The sequence below is a fragment of the Marmota monax genome, unplaced genomic scaffold (assembly GCF_021218885.2).
Source record: "Marmota monax isolate L192 unplaced genomic scaffold, Marmota_monax_Labrador192_F-V1.1 WCK01_AAM20220418_F8-fsc00215, whole genome shotgun sequence".
In the NCBI taxonomy this organism is placed as follows: domain Eukaryota; kingdom Metazoa; phylum Chordata; class Mammalia; order Rodentia; family Sciuridae; genus Marmota; species Marmota monax.
Window position 1 is genome coordinate 2,836,783 of NW_026695214.1, and position 16,679 is coordinate 2,853,461.

General features: G+C 55.8%; 2 protein-coding genes across 7 annotated transcripts; one reads left to right on the top strand and one right to left on the bottom strand.

The window, feature by feature from the left end:
* Window positions 1-468: 468 nt before the first annotated feature.
* Window positions 469-6,095, bottom strand: Tsen34 (tRNA splicing endonuclease subunit 34). 3 transcript variants are annotated; one of them, XM_046430850.2, is made up of 5 exons: window positions 5,998-6,095; window positions 4,631-4,877; window positions 4,241-4,484; window positions 3,860-4,117; window positions 469-935 (listed from the first exon to the last, which is right to left on the bottom strand). In XM_046430850.2, exons 2-5 carry the CDS (start codon window positions 4,871-4,873, stop codon window positions 748-750), a joined length of 933 nt encoding a protein of 310 aa, XP_046286806.1. In that variant the 5' UTR covers window positions 4,874-4,877; window positions 5,998-6,095; the 3' UTR covers window positions 469-747. The 3 variants fall into 3 exon arrangements, with proteins under 3 accessions (XP_046286806.1, XP_046286803.1, XP_046286805.1); XM_046430847.2 differs by lacking the exon at window positions 5,998-6,095 and adding an exon at window positions 5,545-5,750; XM_046430849.2 differs by lacking the exon at window positions 5,998-6,095 and adding an exon at window positions 5,298-5,420.
* Window positions 6,096-7,072: 977 nt separating this feature from the next.
* Mboat7 (membrane bound O-acyltransferase domain containing 7) lies at window positions 7,073-16,679 on the top strand. Of its 4 annotated transcripts, none has more exons than XM_046431199.2 (8): window positions 7,073-7,187; window positions 8,023-8,101; window positions 8,195-8,324; window positions 8,858-8,984; window positions 9,797-9,956; window positions 11,139-11,499; window positions 13,121-13,297; window positions 15,699-16,679. In XM_046431199.2, exons 2-8 carry the CDS (start codon window positions 8,026-8,028, stop codon window positions 16,084-16,086), a joined length of 1,419 nt encoding a protein of 472 aa, XP_046287155.1. In that variant the 5' UTR covers window positions 7,073-7,187; window positions 8,023-8,025; the 3' UTR covers window positions 16,087-16,679. The 4 variants fall into 4 exon arrangements, with proteins under 4 accessions (XP_046287155.1, XP_046287154.1, XP_046287153.1 ...); XM_046431198.2 differs by having other exon boundaries at window positions 7,075-7,196; XM_046431197.2 differs by lacking the exon at window positions 7,073-7,187 and adding an exon at window positions 7,289-7,398.

A 16,679-nucleotide genomic window follows, 5' to 3' on the forward strand; every position in this document is an offset into this window, starting at 1 on the left:
TTTTTGTATTAATTTTTGTAAAATTTGTGTTACAAATCTCAAATACTACTCAGGCCATGAGAAAGAACAGTGCATCCCATTTAGAGACAGGGTCTTGCTAAGTTGCTATGGCCTTGCTAAGTTGCTGAGGCTGGCTTTGAACTTTTGATCCTCCTGCCTCGGCCTGAGGGCTGAGGATATAGAAAGACCAGGGGAACACCCAGCCCAGCAGCCTGCTAGCCACAAGTCCCTGGCAAGTCATTTCCCTCCTTTCTCCCATCTGCACATGCAGCTGAATGTACCCACACCTCTAAGAATGCTCATCAAAAACTTGACTCTTGGGCTGGGATTGTGGCTCAGCAGTAGAGCGCTCACTTAGCACGCCCGGGTTCGATTCTCAGCACCACATAATAAAAAAATAAAAAGGCATTGTGTTATTGTGTTGTCCATCTATGAAAAAGATTCTCTCAAAAAAAAAAAAAAAAAAACTTTTATTCAACAAGTTTATTGAAATCTGCTGGGGCCTAGGCACTGTAGAAAACAGATCCACCCAACACAGTCACTCTCAAGAAGCTCACAGTTCAGACATGGGTAACTACAAAACGACACAGCCAACAAGTGCTTGAAACAGGAAGAACCAAAAAAAAGGATTAATGTTCAAAACCCTGGGATCAGAGACTAACCATAGAGAGAGCATGAGCCTCCATGGGGGGGGGGAGGCCCAGGAGGTTCCTGCAGCTGTCAGCCACACCCCTGGGTCTCTGGTGCTCACTGCAGGCTGGCCCACTGCAGGGAGGTGTAGGCCACCACACCATTTCGGTGTGGAGAACACAGCAGGAGGGTCTTTCTGACACTGGTTCCAAGGCGGCCGGCAGAGACCAGATCCTGGAGTGGGATGGGGTCATCAGGGGCCCAGCACTGGGCAATGTAGTGGGCATGGAAACGGAGTGGGTCACCTGCAGGAGAGAGACAGGCACATAGCAGTTCCAATGGCAGAGAGTGAGGACACATTGGAACAGACATGGAATCACGTCAGCACTCCCTACAAGTACCTGAAACACATACTCTTGGACCCAACTATTTCACTTCTAAAAATTTTTTTCTTATAAGTACAGTGGCACTGAAATAAACCTAGCAAGATGATCAGTTTGTCATTACCTGAAATTACTAACCAGTGGAAACAAACCACAGACATGAGGTATACCCATGAAACAACACACAGCTGTTACGATTGAAAGACCCTGAGCATTCCATGTTGGTTATCTCCACCACCTGGCTCCTATCACTCTACCCCAACACAGGAAGCAGTCATGGGGTTTGAAGAGCACTGAAGGGTTTGGAATGAATTATGTCTTATTTTTATTGTGACTAAGGTTCATTTTATGCAGCAAGTTGAGGGTAAATGCTATCCAAGCACTAGACAGAAACTTGGCAAGTATAAGGAAAGTAAAAAAAATGGTTAATATGTAGTTCTGTGAGTTTCTAAATAAATCATTTTTTAAAAATTGAGGTACTGGGCTGAGGATGTGGCTCAAGCGGTAGCGCGCTCGCCTGGCATGTGTGCGGCCCGGGTTCGATCCTCAGCACCACATACAAACACAGATGTTGTGTCCGCCGAAAACTAAAAAAAAAAAAAAAAATTGAGGTACTGGGGCTGGGGTTGTGGCTCAGCGGTAGAGCGCTCACCTAGCATGCGCGAGGCCCTGGGTTCGAACCTCAACACCATATAAAAATAAATAAACGTGTACAACTAAAAATAAAAAAAAAAAAATTGAGGTACTGAAGAAATATATGATATCCACTTAAGCAAACATGATGACACATACTTAATTGTAAAGTATATTCTGGCCTTCCAATACCTTTACATTTGCACACTAAAAGCAAATATTGATAATCTCACAACTAAAAACAAACAAAAACTTTAACCAGGCCTGTAATCCCAGTTACTTTCCCATCCCCCATCCCCGCCCAATGACAGACAATGTGGAAAATGGTCACTGACTCTGAGGGAGACAAGAAGGAGAGGAGCAAGTTATCGCACTGTGTACAGCAGCATCCTATGTTAAAAAAAAAAAAAAAAAAAAACAGTGATTGAATATGTCATGGTGTGGCCTGAGAACCAGGACCAGTCAGTCAAAGCCATGAGGAACTCAAAAAGACCATACCAATAATTTCTGAGAAGTGACTCCAGTCAGCTAAAGGATTTTACAGTAGGATGGAGCAATAAATAAATGGCATAAAATAAAAAGGGCTGCAGTTATAACTCTGGTACAGCACCCCTGGGTTCAATCTCCAGTTAACACACATACACTGGCATAGGAGATCCACACAATTTTCCCAAGAGCTAGTTTAATGGACTGGATTCACACGTGCAACTCTGCCATTGCAATAGCAGCAGCATGGCTGCCCGTGAGCCAACAAGTGGGCCAGCGGCTTTTTCATCCAGCTACTTGGGAGGCTGCAGCAGGAAGACTACAAGTCCAAGACCAGCCTTGGCAATTTAGCAAGATCCTGTCCCAAAATAAGTTTTAAAAGGGGGCTGGTGATGCAGCTCATGGCAGAATACTAGCCTAGCATGTGGAAGACCCTGGGTTCAATCCCTAGTGTCACAAAATCCTAACAAGAAAATTTAAGAGTTACAAGGTAGAGCAGTTGTCTGGCATGCGTGAGGTGCTGGGTTTGATTCTCAGCAGCTCAAATAAAAACAAAACAAAGGTACATTCACAACTAAAAAACAGTAAAAAAATGCTTTAGTTTCAAAAATGGTGGGCCAGATTTGACCTCAGGCTATAGTTCCCCTAGATTAGGTGACTCTGAGAAAATAGAATAGGAATTTGAATGGGGCACTCCACAGAAGAGCACATGACAGACACCACAAATCTACAAGGGAAGGCTATCCACCCAAGGGGACTGGCCTTGCATCTCTAAAATTTAAAGCCCAGTGGTCAGCTGGTTTCAACAAGAACCTAGCCAGAAGCCAGGCACCCTTCGGGCTGTCATGATACCTTAACCAGCTGAGAAAGGAGCATCGAAATGCTTAAGATGTTAACCCCAAAACTGTTTTTCTGGAGGCTTATCATCTTTTAACCTCAGAAATGTTTAGAAACAAGTCTATAAACATGTAAGGGATTCAAACCTCAGGTCACTTAGGGACAAGGACACACTGCCTATGTGGTATACTGTATTTAAGACATGCACCCAGAGAGAGCCACAGTTTTCAAGGTTATTTAAGTGATATGTATGTGCCGATGTATTTATACAAATACACAACTTACCACAAACACTTTCTACAACAACTGCTGGTCATAAGCATACGTGGACCTACATCAGTCTCTGATAACTAATGCTGCGTCCCTCTGACAACCACCTGTTATGTGTAACTATTAATTTTGGGGGCTGTTTTTCAAATTCTTCAATATGATGAATAATCTTGCGATGAATATTTTTAATTTTTTTGTAGTTGTAGATGGACAGCATGCCTTTATTTTATTCATTTATTTTTATGTGGTACTAAGGATTGAACCCAGTGGCTCACATATGCTAGACAAGTGCTCTGCCATTGAGCTACAGCCTCAGCCCCTCAGAATGAATATTCTTAGGTGTTTTGTGCATATTTCTAAATATTTCTGAGTGACTCCCCTGGGTTATAGGAAGTAATTAATAAGTCACTAAACTGTTCTTTTGTGTGTGTGTGTGTGTGTGTGCGCACTGAGGATTAGAACCCAGGGCCTTGTAACGAAACTCTTCTACGGGAACTCCCAAGAGCTCTCTGTCCTGGGGGTTTCAGAGGCTAAGACAAGGAGAGACAAAAAGTAAAAATGCAAAATACATTGAGATTGTGAGGAAAAGCAAGCCATCGGCGCTCCCAACCCAGGCTCACCAGGATAGACGAGGAAGTCACCCCCGAACTTGCCAGCAGCACTTAGGAAGAAGCCTCTCTCCCACAAGTCTTTGTAGATCCTGTAGCGCAACTCATGAGCAGGACGGCCAGCATGGGGCCAGTCTTTGGACTGGACGCGCCAGTCCAGAGGCTTAGCCTTAACAGGTCGAGGCCTGGCAGTGGCCAGCTGGACCAGCAGGGCAGATCTGGGCAGGGGGTCTACCCCATCAGAAAGCCCTGGCTGGGGAGAGGAGGAAACTGGAGAGGTGTAGAGAAGTTTTGTGAATCCAAGGGCAAAGTGCTCCCACTCCCAGAGAGACCTAGCCCAAATTCCCAGAAGCTCCCTCTACCCCTTCCTTGGTCCCTGGACTCCAAACCTGCCTGCTTCCTCCTGCTCCCCCGAAGCCTGGCTATCTCCAGTCTCGTTCCCTTCAGCAACCTGGCTCCCGGGGGCCTGCTGGCTCTCGCAGGACCCCGAATTCTGTTCCAGCTTCTGCTTCTTGGCAGCCTGCCCCTCTGAAATCTTCTCCAGCAGCTCCTGACGCCGGGTCTCACGGGCCTCGGCTGCCAAGGCACTTTGCTCCTGGAAGCTCTGCTCTTGCTGGCGTTTGAAGGATGCCAGAGCCTGCGAGGTAAGCGGAGCTGGAAGCCGCGGACCCAGGCCAAGCTCCGGCCACCTCAGGCAGCCGGGATTCCCGCTCCCTGCACTCTCCCAACCGCCTCCCCAGAACGGGGTTCCCAGGCACCCCGCAGCCAGGCCCCAACACTTACGAGGCCGTGGCGGGCGGGGTCGGGGCGCGGGACGCTGACCAGGGTCACGGCGCCGATCTCGGCCAGGAGCCGCGCCTCTTCGGGCATGAGCAGCAGCGGGAGGCCCAGGCGCGAGTTCTGGCGCGGCCCGCGGGGCAGGGCGCCCACCGTGCGGCCCCCGACTCCCAGGCGCTCCCGCAGCGCCTGCACCGCCTCGGCGCCCCACACCAGGGAGCGGCCGTTCTCCACCTCCACCACCAGCATCCTCCTGCGGGGCGGGAGCGCGGTCACCGTGCGGCCGCGGGGCCCGCCCGGGGCCGGGAAGGGTGCCCCGGCTCAGGACCCGCTAGGCCGCCTCCAGGCCACGCCCAGCGCCGCTGACAGCAGCGGACCCCAGGGCAGCCACCGGGGCTCCACCCGGCCCTTGGGCTCCCGGTGGCGCCCGCTCTGCCAACGCTACTGCGTCTGCCATCGCGCCTCGCGCCACGAAGAAACAGGCCGCAGGGTGACTCTGGCACCGCACCCTCGCGGAGCGGGCGTCAGGCGTCGCAACCTCCCGTTGCCAGGGGGCCGCGCAGGCCACACCTTCTCCCGGCGCAGGGACCTCGGCTCCTCCCCTCCCGAGCCACCCCGGTTTGGCTTTGCGGCCCTCTCGCTCCCACTCAGACTCCACGGGATCGAACCCCACCCGCTCCCGAACGCAAGACGTTCGGCGTTCGGGTGTTCTCGGCCGGACCGACTCCACAGCCCCGCGCCTTCCCGGCGCAGGCGGGCCGCGTTCGGGCCTCGGAGGCTCCCGTCAATCCCACAGCCCGTGGCTCCACCCCCAGCCGCCACGCGCCCCACTTCGGAGAGTTCCCGCCCCACGGCCGAACCCTGCAGCCTCAGGTCCCGCCCCCTGGGCGCCCGCCGTTCGCTCCGCTGGGCGGGCTCACCCCACTTGAGAGCGCTCAGTCAGCGGCTTGCTTTCTCTGAGAGTGTCCCACTGTCCTCCGACAGAACCAGCTAATGTCCTCGTAAACACCAACTTGGCCCAGGCGGAGCTAGCCCCTACGTAGTGCGCCGCGCAGGGCTTCCTCCAGCCCCTAACACGCCAACTGTCTGCGTCACTTTCGTCATCACGCCACGTCAGCGGAGCGGGAAGCCTGGGGGCGGCCCAGTCAGAACTGTGGCCCCGCCTCCTCAGCACCTCGGTCCAGCCCTCAGCGTGCCTCCTTGGTCCCCTGGTATTCTGCAAGATTCGATCTTGGGGCTCTTTACCCTGGCTCCGCCCCCTAGGCACACGGGTCCTCTGAGCCCCGCCCCCCTTGGGCCGCTTTCACCCCGCCCCTTTCTAAGTGAGGGGATTCATCTCCTCTTTCATACTGCCTATGGCCCCGCCTTCTTACCTTAAAGGAGGCTCAATGCTCTGGGAAGCTGTTGGCTCCGCCTGTAATTAAACCAAGGTTACTTATGTTGTAGGGACAAATGAGGCAAGGCACTGAAGACAGCAGCAAACTGTTTTATTTGGCTGCAGCCAGGTTCAGAGGGCACAGCTTTTTCTATAATCAATCATTACCCTGAACGCCGAGTTCATGTAGTTTCAGAGTTTTACACCCAGCAAGTAAGGGGAGGGGCTCAGAAGTTCACAGTCTGCAGAAGTTCACATAAAAGCAGCTTTTTCTTTCACTGTTCTGGGCAAGTTAACCCTCCAAGGACCACACCTGAGAAGGGGAGAGCTTCTTCTCCCCTTTCTTTCCTCCCCCTGCCAGCTGTTACCATGGAGCCCAGTTGGTAACTCCTCTTATCCTAAAAATGTAGACATCTCTGTGAAGCCCAGCGGCCTTATTTGTACATTTCTACAAACTACTATACTGCATATGTTTGTGAAAAACTAGTAAGGGGTGTGCAGCACCTGGACTGCTGGTATCTTCTCGGCCAGTGGCCAAGTAAACAGGACGACTCGAAAATAGGAAGTTTATCTACATTGGCCTCTTTTGCAGAGACTCTTTTGCTGACAGTCCTAAAATCAGCCATGGTGAAGATTTCTGGAGAACCCAGTTAAGACTTTTCTGTGACAAAAAGAGGTGCCACTTCACTTATACCTATTTTCTCCAAGTAAACCAAGGCTTATAGCCCTGCCTGCGTGGGAACTTAGGTTCTTGAAGGGTGCCTAGGCGTGTGACCCCGCCGACATCGGCGCAGATCCTTTGCCCCCACGGTTTCCCAAGTAAGCCATGTCTATGGCCCCTCCCACATCCGGTCGCCTTTGAGGCCCGCCTATGTTGGAACAGTGACTTAAGTGCTTGGCAAGCTCTGAAGTAAGTCAAAGCGTGTAGCCCGCCTACATCCGAACGCGGCTCACGTATTCGACTACCTCCGATGTAAGCCGAGGCTGTGGCCCCGCCTCCAAACGGTGGGCTCAAGCTCCCGAAGAAATCCGAGGCAGAGGCCCCGCCTCCTCCGGAACTCCGAGCTCCTGACCCCGCCCACCCGGGCCCCGCGCTGGCTCCTCCCGGCTCCAAGCTCCTGGCCCCTCTTCTCCGAGCCAGTGGTCCTGCCCATTCACGTACTGGTGCTCGGCGCTCGGGTCTAGCCGGTCCGTCAGGTTGGCTGCTTCTGCCTGGTGCTCCCAGTTTCCTCTCTACCCAGCCTGTCCAGCGCCCGGCTGCCGCGCGCCCCGGGCCTGGACCGTGAGGCCCGGCCGGCCCAGCTGGAGCAGGCGGCGCGGGGGCTTGCTGTGCGGGGAGGCGTGGCGGCGGACGCGGGCTGGCACTGCTCGGTCGCCTGCAGCCCCGCGGGCATTTCAGGTGGGCTAGGCTGGGGGGGACCGGGTGGGGACGCTGCGGGTTGGCTAGTGGTGAGGTGTGGGAACCGCGCTGGAGTGCGCCGGGCGCTGTGGCGTAACCGCCTGTAGCTCTACCCGAGCGCCTGGGACGGGCTCGGCTCAGCCCAGCTGCGGACGGGCCTGAAGACCTGCAGGGTCTGCTCTCGCGGTCTAGGTGGTGGAGAGGTCCGAGATCCAGAAGAGGTGGAGGGCTGGAGGCCCGAGCTTCTCTGGGTGCTGTCGGCGGAGAGGTCGGGGTTCTTGGGTCCTCGAAGGGGGAGTAGCTGGGGGATCTGGAAAACAGTCTAGAGGGTTCCCGGGTCCTCCAAGGAGGGGATGGGGGGTCTGCATGTACAGGCTCTGAAAGAGAAGGAGTATGGAAGGGGAGCTGCGTCTGTGTTCTCAGAGAAGGGATGTCTTTTATGTCTGAGTCCTAAATGGGGGTGGGGAATAGGTTTGATTTCTGCGTTGGCCAAGGAGAGGGGTGGGGGCTGGATTCCTGGATCCTAGGAGGAGGAGTAGCACAGGCCTGGTTTCCTGGATTCCCTAAGAAGAGCTGAAGGCCTGGGCTCTCACCACAAGCCCTTGCCCTCTATCCCTCCCCCAGATCATGTCACCAGAAGAATGGACTTATCTGGTAGTTCTTCTTATCTCCATCCCTATCGGCTTCCTCTTTAAGAAAGCTGGTGAGTCAGGTTCCCTCCCCAGTGTAAAATAAGGGGGACGGGAGGGGGACCCCCTGGAAGGTTCCAGGCTTATGCTGTCCCTTTTCTCTGCAGGGCCTGGGCTGAAGAGATGGGGGGCAGCAGCTGTGGGCCTGGGACTCACCTTGTTCACCTGTGGTCCCCATACTTTGCATTCTTTGATCACCATCCTTGGGACCTGGGCCCTCATTCAGGCCCAGCCCTGGTGAGAACTGGGGGAGGGAGGGCAGGGAGGGTGGGGGTGTGGAGAAAGCCACTTGTTTCCTCTTTGGGTCTTTCTCAGCTTCTGCCTCCAGCTCTGGATTTCTCCTCTTTATCTCTTGTTTCTCTGTCATTTGTCTCATCTTTTTCCCCTTTTATCTTGTCCTGCACCTTGTCCCTGGGTGTTTGCCATAGTCCTTTACGTCCATGTTATGGCTGGACATGCCACCACTCATAGTCCTGCATAGCCACCCCCCTTCTTCCTCGTCTTGAGCTCTGGATCTTGGTGATGAAGAAAAAATGGAGGACTGAAGGTCTTCACCCTGCAGATTCTCTCAACCCTTCTTCATTCTTCTCCGAGACTGTGCAGTTCCACATGTTGCCTCTTCCATCCCTGCATCCCATTGTCCAGTCCTCTCTCTGTCCTCCCCTTTTTCGTCCCAGTAGGGAAAGGTGGGGGAGGATATGTGGCTAGACTCTGGCAAGAGGAAGACAGAGGCCCAGGTCCCTGCCCACACTGGCTTCTCCTTGCTCCAGCTCCTGCCATGCCCTGGCTCTCGCCTGGACCTTCTCCTATCTCCTGTTCTTCCGAGCCCTCAGCCTGCTGGGCCTGCCCACTCCCACGCCCTTCACCAATGCCGTCCAGCTGCTGTTGACACTGAAGGTCAGACTTGGGGCTGCATTCTCCCTCCAGCTTCCTTACGGGCCATTTAACCTCCCTTGCTTCACCTCCTCCTCCCATCCTTGCCAGTGGGGGTGGGGGGTGGGATTTTATTTCATCCAAACCCCGAGAGTAGGACTTTACCTCTCCCTAGGGATAGGGTTCCCTTTCACATACGCTCCAGCAGTTCTTCACTTCTCCACTGTTCTGGGGTAAGGAAATGGCCCAAGTGCATCAGCAGTAGGAGCGATTTGGCACTTGGAGTGAGCCTGTCCAGCGTGCTTTGCCAGCAGAGTCTCTGTAGCAAGCCGTGTTGCAAAGGAGGGATTCCAGCTCTGGGGAGGAGGTACCTGGCCCAAGGGCACAAAACTGGGATAGCCATTCGGACTCTTAACCACCTGGGCAAGTGGACAAAAGCAAGACTACCAGGCCCTACCTCAGGCCTTTGAAACCCTGGGAATCAAGTAGTAGCGTGTTTCACTTTGGAGGTGTTAAATTTGAGATGCCTAGGAGACATCCAAGTGTAAATGGCAATAGGCAAATTACTGGAGAGGTCCAGGGTAGGGGCTGAATTTGGGTGTCATTAGCATACTTAAAGCATGGATTCAAATGAACCATAGAGAAAGAAGAGGAGGCCCAAGATGGAGCCGTGGGGATCACTGCCAACTGGAGGTGTTTCCCACCTCTCATGCACAGAGCTGCTGGTGGCGGGGACCTCAGCCCACTGTAACCCCCCAGCCTACCTTGCTGCTGAGAGTGGCAGCTTAAGGGAAATGGATGTGAGGAGAGCTCAGCTGCTTGTTCCCTTTCCCCAGCTGGTGAGTCTGGCCAGTGAGGTCCAGGACCTGCACCTGGCCCAGAGGAAGGAAATGGCCTCCGGCTTCAGCAAGGGGCCCACCCTGGGGCTGCTACCCGATGTGCCCTCCTTGATGGAGACACTCAGCTACAGCTACTGCTATGTGGGAATCATGACAGGTGAGTGGGCCTACCCTGCACATTTGCTTGTCCACCGCGGTCACCCGATGTTCCTCTCTCCACCCAGAGTTTATTGTCTCTTCTGTGGCTCCATCTGTGTCTGACTCTCACATAAGACCAGAGCTCTTATAGGTAGATGCTAATGGTTCTGAGCCTGCAGGATTCCCTACTTTCCTCCTATGATTTATTGAGCTAACAGAGATCAAGGGGTTAGGCCTCTTGAAACCTCATGTTTCTTTTTTTTGAGAATGTATTTTGCTAAATTGCCTGGAAAGGCATCAGACTTGCCAGCCTCCTGCCTCAGTCTCCTGATCAGTTGGGATTGATCACCCCTGATGTTTCCTGCATTCAGGGGACACGTATTCAGAGCTTAGAGCCATTTTCAGTTTCAGAAAGCGTTTCTTAAGAATGTTTTCCCAGTTTAGGGTTAGTGAGCTGTTGTTCACACGTTCACCCACTTGAAGCACACAACTCACAGGCTGTTGGTGCAGCCATGGAGTTGTGCACTGCCACCACTGCAGAACAGTTTCCTCGCCCCCCATCCATCCATTTCCGCATGCTACTAACTGACCTCTGTTTCTGTAGATGTGCCTGTTCTGGACATTTCTTGTAAATGGAATCATAACATGTGATCTTCTGTGAACACACAAGGTTTTCCACACCTGTCCTTTCTGTTAGTCCCACTGCTGCTTCCGAGGCTGCCACCGTCACATATGAAGAGCCACGACTGTCTCCACTTTCCTTACTGCCCCTCTACACACCCAGCCTGCTCAGCAGCCAGAGGGAGCTTGTGGGGTGCTGGGCAACCCCTGTCCTGTTGGGGGGGCTACAGTGGTTTCCTGGAGCTCCGGGCGAATCCATGCTCTCCCTGCCTGCCTTGCCTGGGGAGCCCCTGCCAACCCCCCCCACCCCAACCCCCAGTTTATTTTGGCCATTGCTTTACTTTCTGTGACTCACTGATATGGAGATCACCCCATCTTGAAGTCCTGCCCTCCTCTGTCTCATTCCCAGGATCTTTGTTCCACTCTGATCTGTCCCTCCTTCTTTCTCTGGGTCCGCGGCCCTCCTGTCTCTGCTGCCTGTCCCCGTCTCACCCTGTCAGCCTCCTCCAGACTTGAGCTCTTCCCCTCGCCAGCCGCACACAGCACGAGCGTCTGACCGCTGCCCTCCCCACCTCCACAGGCCCGTTCTTCCGCTACCGCACCTACCTGGACTGGCTGGAGCAGCCCTTCCCGGAGGCCGTGCCCAGCCTGCGGCCACTGCTGCGCCGCGCCTGGCCGGCCCCGCTGTTTGGCCTGCTCTTCCTGCTGTCCTCCCACCTCTTCCCGCTGGAGGCCGTGCGCGAGGACGCCTTCTACGCCCGCCCGCTGCCCGCCCGCCTCTTCTACATGATCCCCGTCTTCTTCGCCTTCCGCATGCGCTTCTACGTGGCCTGGATTGCCGCCGAGTGCGGCTGCATTGCCGCGGGCTTCGGGGCTTACCCCGTGGCCGCCAAAGCCCGGGCCGGGGGCGGCCCCACCCTCCAATGCCCACCCCCCAGCAGGTCAGGCGGCGGGAGGGAGGCTTCCCAAGACCCAGCAGGCCCCACCACCAAGGGCTGGCCCTGCCCCTAGCAGGGAGGAGAGCGGGGAGCAGGGGCAGGGCCACCACTTGTGTGTAGGTGTGTCACCCCTGGCAACCCAGCTGCCTTCCCTGTTGGTAGGGAACTGTGTTCCTGGTACCTGTGGATTGCCCCTTGTTGCAAGTGCTTGCCACCCTCACTATGGTGAATTGCTCTCCGTTGCTAGGAGAAGGAAGACGCTCTCTTAGCAACCACATGCATCCTTGTGTTGCCAGGGACATGTCACCCCAAGAACCTTACCAATCCTGGTTACTGAGGATGCCATCCTTTGGTAGGGGCAGGTCATCCTCTGTTGCTGGGGAAGCAGGATCCCTAGAACTGTTAGCCCCTTCAGGCCAGAAGGCTTGCTTTTGTGGCTACAGAACCTGCCACCCAAACTGCCCCGTGTTACTAGCAGCCATCACCTTCCCGTGGGATGTCATCACATAGCAGTTCAGTTGCCCTGTTTTCTAAGGATCTAGAATCCCTGACTGTACTGTCCTGCTGAGGACATACCATTCCCAACAACCTCTGGGGCCTTCCTCCTGCCGCAGCCGAGCTCCCACCCCATAACTGTGGATTGGCCCTGTTGCTAGTGCTGCTGCCCCTGCCCCCAGCACCACCGTTGCTAGGTGAGTCATAGAGGCAGAAACTTGTTGCCAAGGAAGTGCTGCTCCCATAGGGAAGTGGTACCCCTGGCATCGGGGAATGGCCCTCTGCTCCTCGAATCCATGGTCAGCCTTCTTGGGATTGGGGCTGGCAGCAGCCCTCTGGTATAAATTATGAACCACCCCTTGCTGGGTTTGTGCCCCACAAGCAGCCATCCCTTTCGTGGCACTCCCATGTTCATTTACTGCCACTGCCCTGGTAACCACCCGTGGACTGCAGCTGCTAGAGAGGAGGTGCCCCGAGCACAGGCCAGAAGGAAGGCTTTTCCAGATCTGCCAGGCCCCGCTTCTAAGGCAGCTCTGTTCCCGTCATCAAGCCACTGAGGGTTCAAATGGGATCCTTGGTACCAATGACCCGGAAGCCACTGTATTTCTGGAGGTGACACTTCTCGAACAATTACAGAGACCAGGAAGAAAGTCCCCTTTTAGAAGCTTTTCTAAATAGCCTGGGCCTTGTTGCTAAGGAATGCCTTTTCCCTAGCAACAGGGATCAGTCAGTCACAGGGCCTAGAACGTCTCCCTAGCAACCCTGAACCACCTTTTAGGATTCTTCCCTAGAAACTACACTGCCCCACACTTCAGGAGGGACCATATTTGGAAGCTTCTCTGAACATACTGAGCCTGGTTGCTGAAGAACTTGTGGCTCAGGCTTTTGGTGGCTGTGGTAGGCCTCTTGGTTACCAAGAGAACCCTGCTGAACACTGCCCTGTCCACCCTGCTCTCTGGAAGTCTCCCTCTGGGCTGTCCTTCCCTGTGGTCGTAGCAAGTCTGACAGCCAGAGGGCTATCGCTGGTCCAGAATCCCCTCCTTAGCATCTGGGGCTGGGACAGGAGCAGGCACCCGGAGGGGCCTGGCTGAGCTGCATGTCTGTCCCCACCCTCACCCTCCACCCCCAGTCCGGAGAAGGCGGCTTCCCTGGAGTATGATTTTGAGACCATCCGCAACATCGACTGCTACAGCACAGATTTCTGCGTGCGGGTGCGGGATGGCATGCGGTACTGGAACATGACAGTGCAGTGGTGGCTGGCGCAGTACATCTACAAGAGCGCACCTGCCCGCTCCTACGTCCTGAGGTGAGGGGCCCTGCCCAGCGCCAGGGCCAGTGCAGAGACTTCCCAGACAACCCCTGCCCTGAGGCTCATGGAGCTGTAGTTCCTCAGGCGTGGTCCTCATTGAATAGCAGCAGTGGCCTGGGTCCTGCAGGCTCAGGGGCCAGACTTTGCCACATCATGGCGCTGCAGATCACTGAGAAGACTCCAGGGAGCAGCTGACCACAGTGTCCTAGGCTGTTGAGTGGGGTTAACCTGTTAACCTCCATCACAGGCTGAGCGGTCAGTGGGGTGCAGTGTGAGGCCTCACGGGGGTGCTTGCCGTGTAAGAGCCGTCACTGTGTTCCGTCTTTCTGATATTTCTTCTTGTGCTCTTGGATCCCAGAGCCCCCTGCGTGGCAGGCAAGCACGCTGCTTCTGAGCTGTATCCCCAGCCCTCTCCCCGTGTTTCCTGAGACTGCTAGGCACATTATCTCTAGTCATCAAAGTTCCTATCTCCATCTTAAGGAGAAGGGACTAAGGCTCAGGGATACTGGGTAACCTCCTGAGTCTCACTCGCCTCCCCTGAGATTCCTGAGGTTAGAATGCGCTGTGCTGTGTTCTCCTGGTGCAAGTGCTGATGGCGCCTGCCTGGGTGTGGTCAGACTTGGGAGTTCCAGGTCTACTCCACCCCCAGCACATGCGAGGCCCTGGTTTGATCCCCGGCATCACAAAAAAATCAGTGGACAGCTCCACTGGGGCCTCATTTGGAGGGAGCAGAAGGGGAGCAACGAGGCTGATCCGAAGCCCTTGACTCTCCAGGTGGGGCCAGTGAAAGACCTGGGATCTTCCTTGGGGGTCAGTGGCCAGGAAGTACGTAAACTCGAGGGGGAGTCTAGACTTGGACACACCGTGTGTCCAGCAGGAGGAGAGAGTAAATGAAACCTGTTTCCCAGGTTATGAGTTTGGGTGCCTGAGGGTCCAGAAGGGCCCTTCCTGAGAAGGGGAGCACCCTACAGGGAGAAGTTGCAGCAGTGGGTGGGGTGAAGTGACAAGACTTGGGTTTGGTGTCATTGACAGATGACTCAGATGTTCAGCTGGGGTCACTGGATAGGCAGTTAGTCATGGGATTCTGGCACTTAAGAGAAGAGTGAATGTTGAGTGTGGTTAGTTGCAGGTGATGCTTATAGCCCAGGGCTGCCTCTGCAGACCAGCAGTTCTCAGGGGGGTGGTTGTGCCATGGCTGTGGCAGTGTGTGGTGCATGCTGTGGGTGTTGCTGGGGATGGAGCCTGGAGTGGGGGTGGACCAGGGACACCCCTGAACACCACAGTGCAGGAGATGCCTCACACCCCCATGCCCGATGGCAGACCGCTGTTCTGTCATTAGGTGATCTTTGTACCTTAAACATCTAGTGTGTCAGAGGAACAAGCCCACAGGCAGGAAAGACCCTCCTGAGGCCACAGGTATGGCAAGCCACTGATGGAATTGGAGTCGGGGGGTGACATGGAGACCGATGACTCTTCTTAGCACAGGCCCCCCCCCCACCGGGTTCACAGGTCTCCAGGGTTGGGTCGTGGCTCAGTGGCAGGACACTTACCTTGCCCCCCGCACACTGGGCAGGTTCTGTCTCTGTCTTCTTACACACACGGCCGGGCAAACCCTGGGTCTGCCAGGGAGGAGGGGATCCTGGCTGGAGGTCTGAGTCCTCGTGGGTCAGCGTTTACACTCCTGAGTCCCTAAAGCAAGAAGGGGCTGGAGTCTTCCACTTCTAGGTCCTCAGAGAAAGGAGCGGGTGAGCTGGGTTCCCAGATCAGAAGTGGAAACCCCTGGGTCCCGAGGGAGGAGGGACAGGCTTCTGAGATCCTGGCCTCCTGGAGGAAGGGGGAGTTGGACATGTAGATGGAGGACAGCCAAACACTCCTGGCTTCCTGAGGAAGGCAGGTTCTGTCAGAGGGGAACACACGGCCCTGGCAGTCCAGGGGCTGACTCTGGGTCTCCTGGGCTGGGCAGCAGCTCTCGGGCATTCAGGTGCGCCAGCACCACCTGAGGCCTCGGCTCGCTGGCAGTGCCTTCTGGGCCTCGTGCCCAGGTCCCTGTGGTGTGGGGTGGGGCAAGGATCACCAGGTTCCCAGGTGTGCTGAAGCCAGGCCAGGGACCTGCTCACTGGGAGCAGCACCCCGCCAAGGAATGGGACTCCTTGGCCCTGAGGGAGGAAGGCTGTGAGCCAAAGACGGTAAAGGGCAGCACATGCCTGGGTCACTGGGTGCAGATGGGGCAGGTGGGGCTTCAGGATTCCCAAAGGAGACAGAATCCATAGCCTCCTCTGCCTTCAGGAGCTGGGGACCAGGACCCACGGGTCTGAGGGAGGGGGTTGGGGTTGGCCCCCTGGGTCCTGTGGGACTGAGGCTGTGGCTCCCGGGGCCTGACTCCCAGCCTGTTCCGCAGGAGCGCCTGGACCATGCTGCTGAGCGCCTACTGGCATGGCCTGCATCCTGGCTACTACCTGAGCTTCCTGACCATCCCGCTGTGCCTGGCCGCAGAGGGTCGCTTGGAGTCGGCCCTGAGGTGGCGGCTCAGTCCCAGGGGCCAGAAGGCCTGGGACTGGGTGCACTGGTTCCTGAAGATGCGTGCCTATGACTACATGTGCATGGGCTTTGTGCTCCTCTCCACGGGCGACACGCTCCGGTACTGGTCCTCCATCTACTTCTGCGTCCACTTCGTGGCCCTGGCCTGCCTAGGGCTGGGGCTAGCTCTGGGTGGGGGCAGCCCGAGCCGGCGAAAGACAGCACTCCAATCCTCTGGCCTTGCCCCAGAAAAGCTCCGGGAGGAGTAAGCGGCCAGCACCCCCAGTGTGGTGGTGTCCAGCCCCTGGGCTTCGGCTTGGGAGCTCTGTGGGCCAGGCCGTCGCCTCCCCTCCTGGAGAGGATCCTCTTTCCCAGCCGTGACCCTGCGCCCGCTGCAGCAGAGCTCCCCTGCTCCCTGTGCCTGCAGCAGGCCCCTCCTCCCTACTCTGAAGTCAGGGCCCTGTCCAGAGGCGGTGTCCAGCCCTCGCTGCTGCTCCAGCCTGCAAGTGCTCAGAGAGCCGCGCTTCCCCAGAAACAGGGCCAGGCCAGGGGCCATGTGGCTTCTTTGATAGATTCCCGCTGGGTCCTTGGTGTGGGGCAGGAGTTTCAGGGTCAGGTTCTGGGGAGAGGAAGCCCCTTCCTGGGTCTCAGTCCTCCTGTGTCTCTTTAGAGCAGTACTTCAGGGTGGAAAGGAATGTAGCCTTCCATTTCCTGCCGGGGGCTGAAGCACAGGTGGCCTGCTGGGGACTCTGCTCACGCAGCGGCCACCTCCAGGCCGGCCCACCTGCCACCCTGTTGTCATCCCTTGGCCTACAACAGGTCAGAGTGTGTAAATCTTTCCCAATAAAGTGTGGCACAGGCA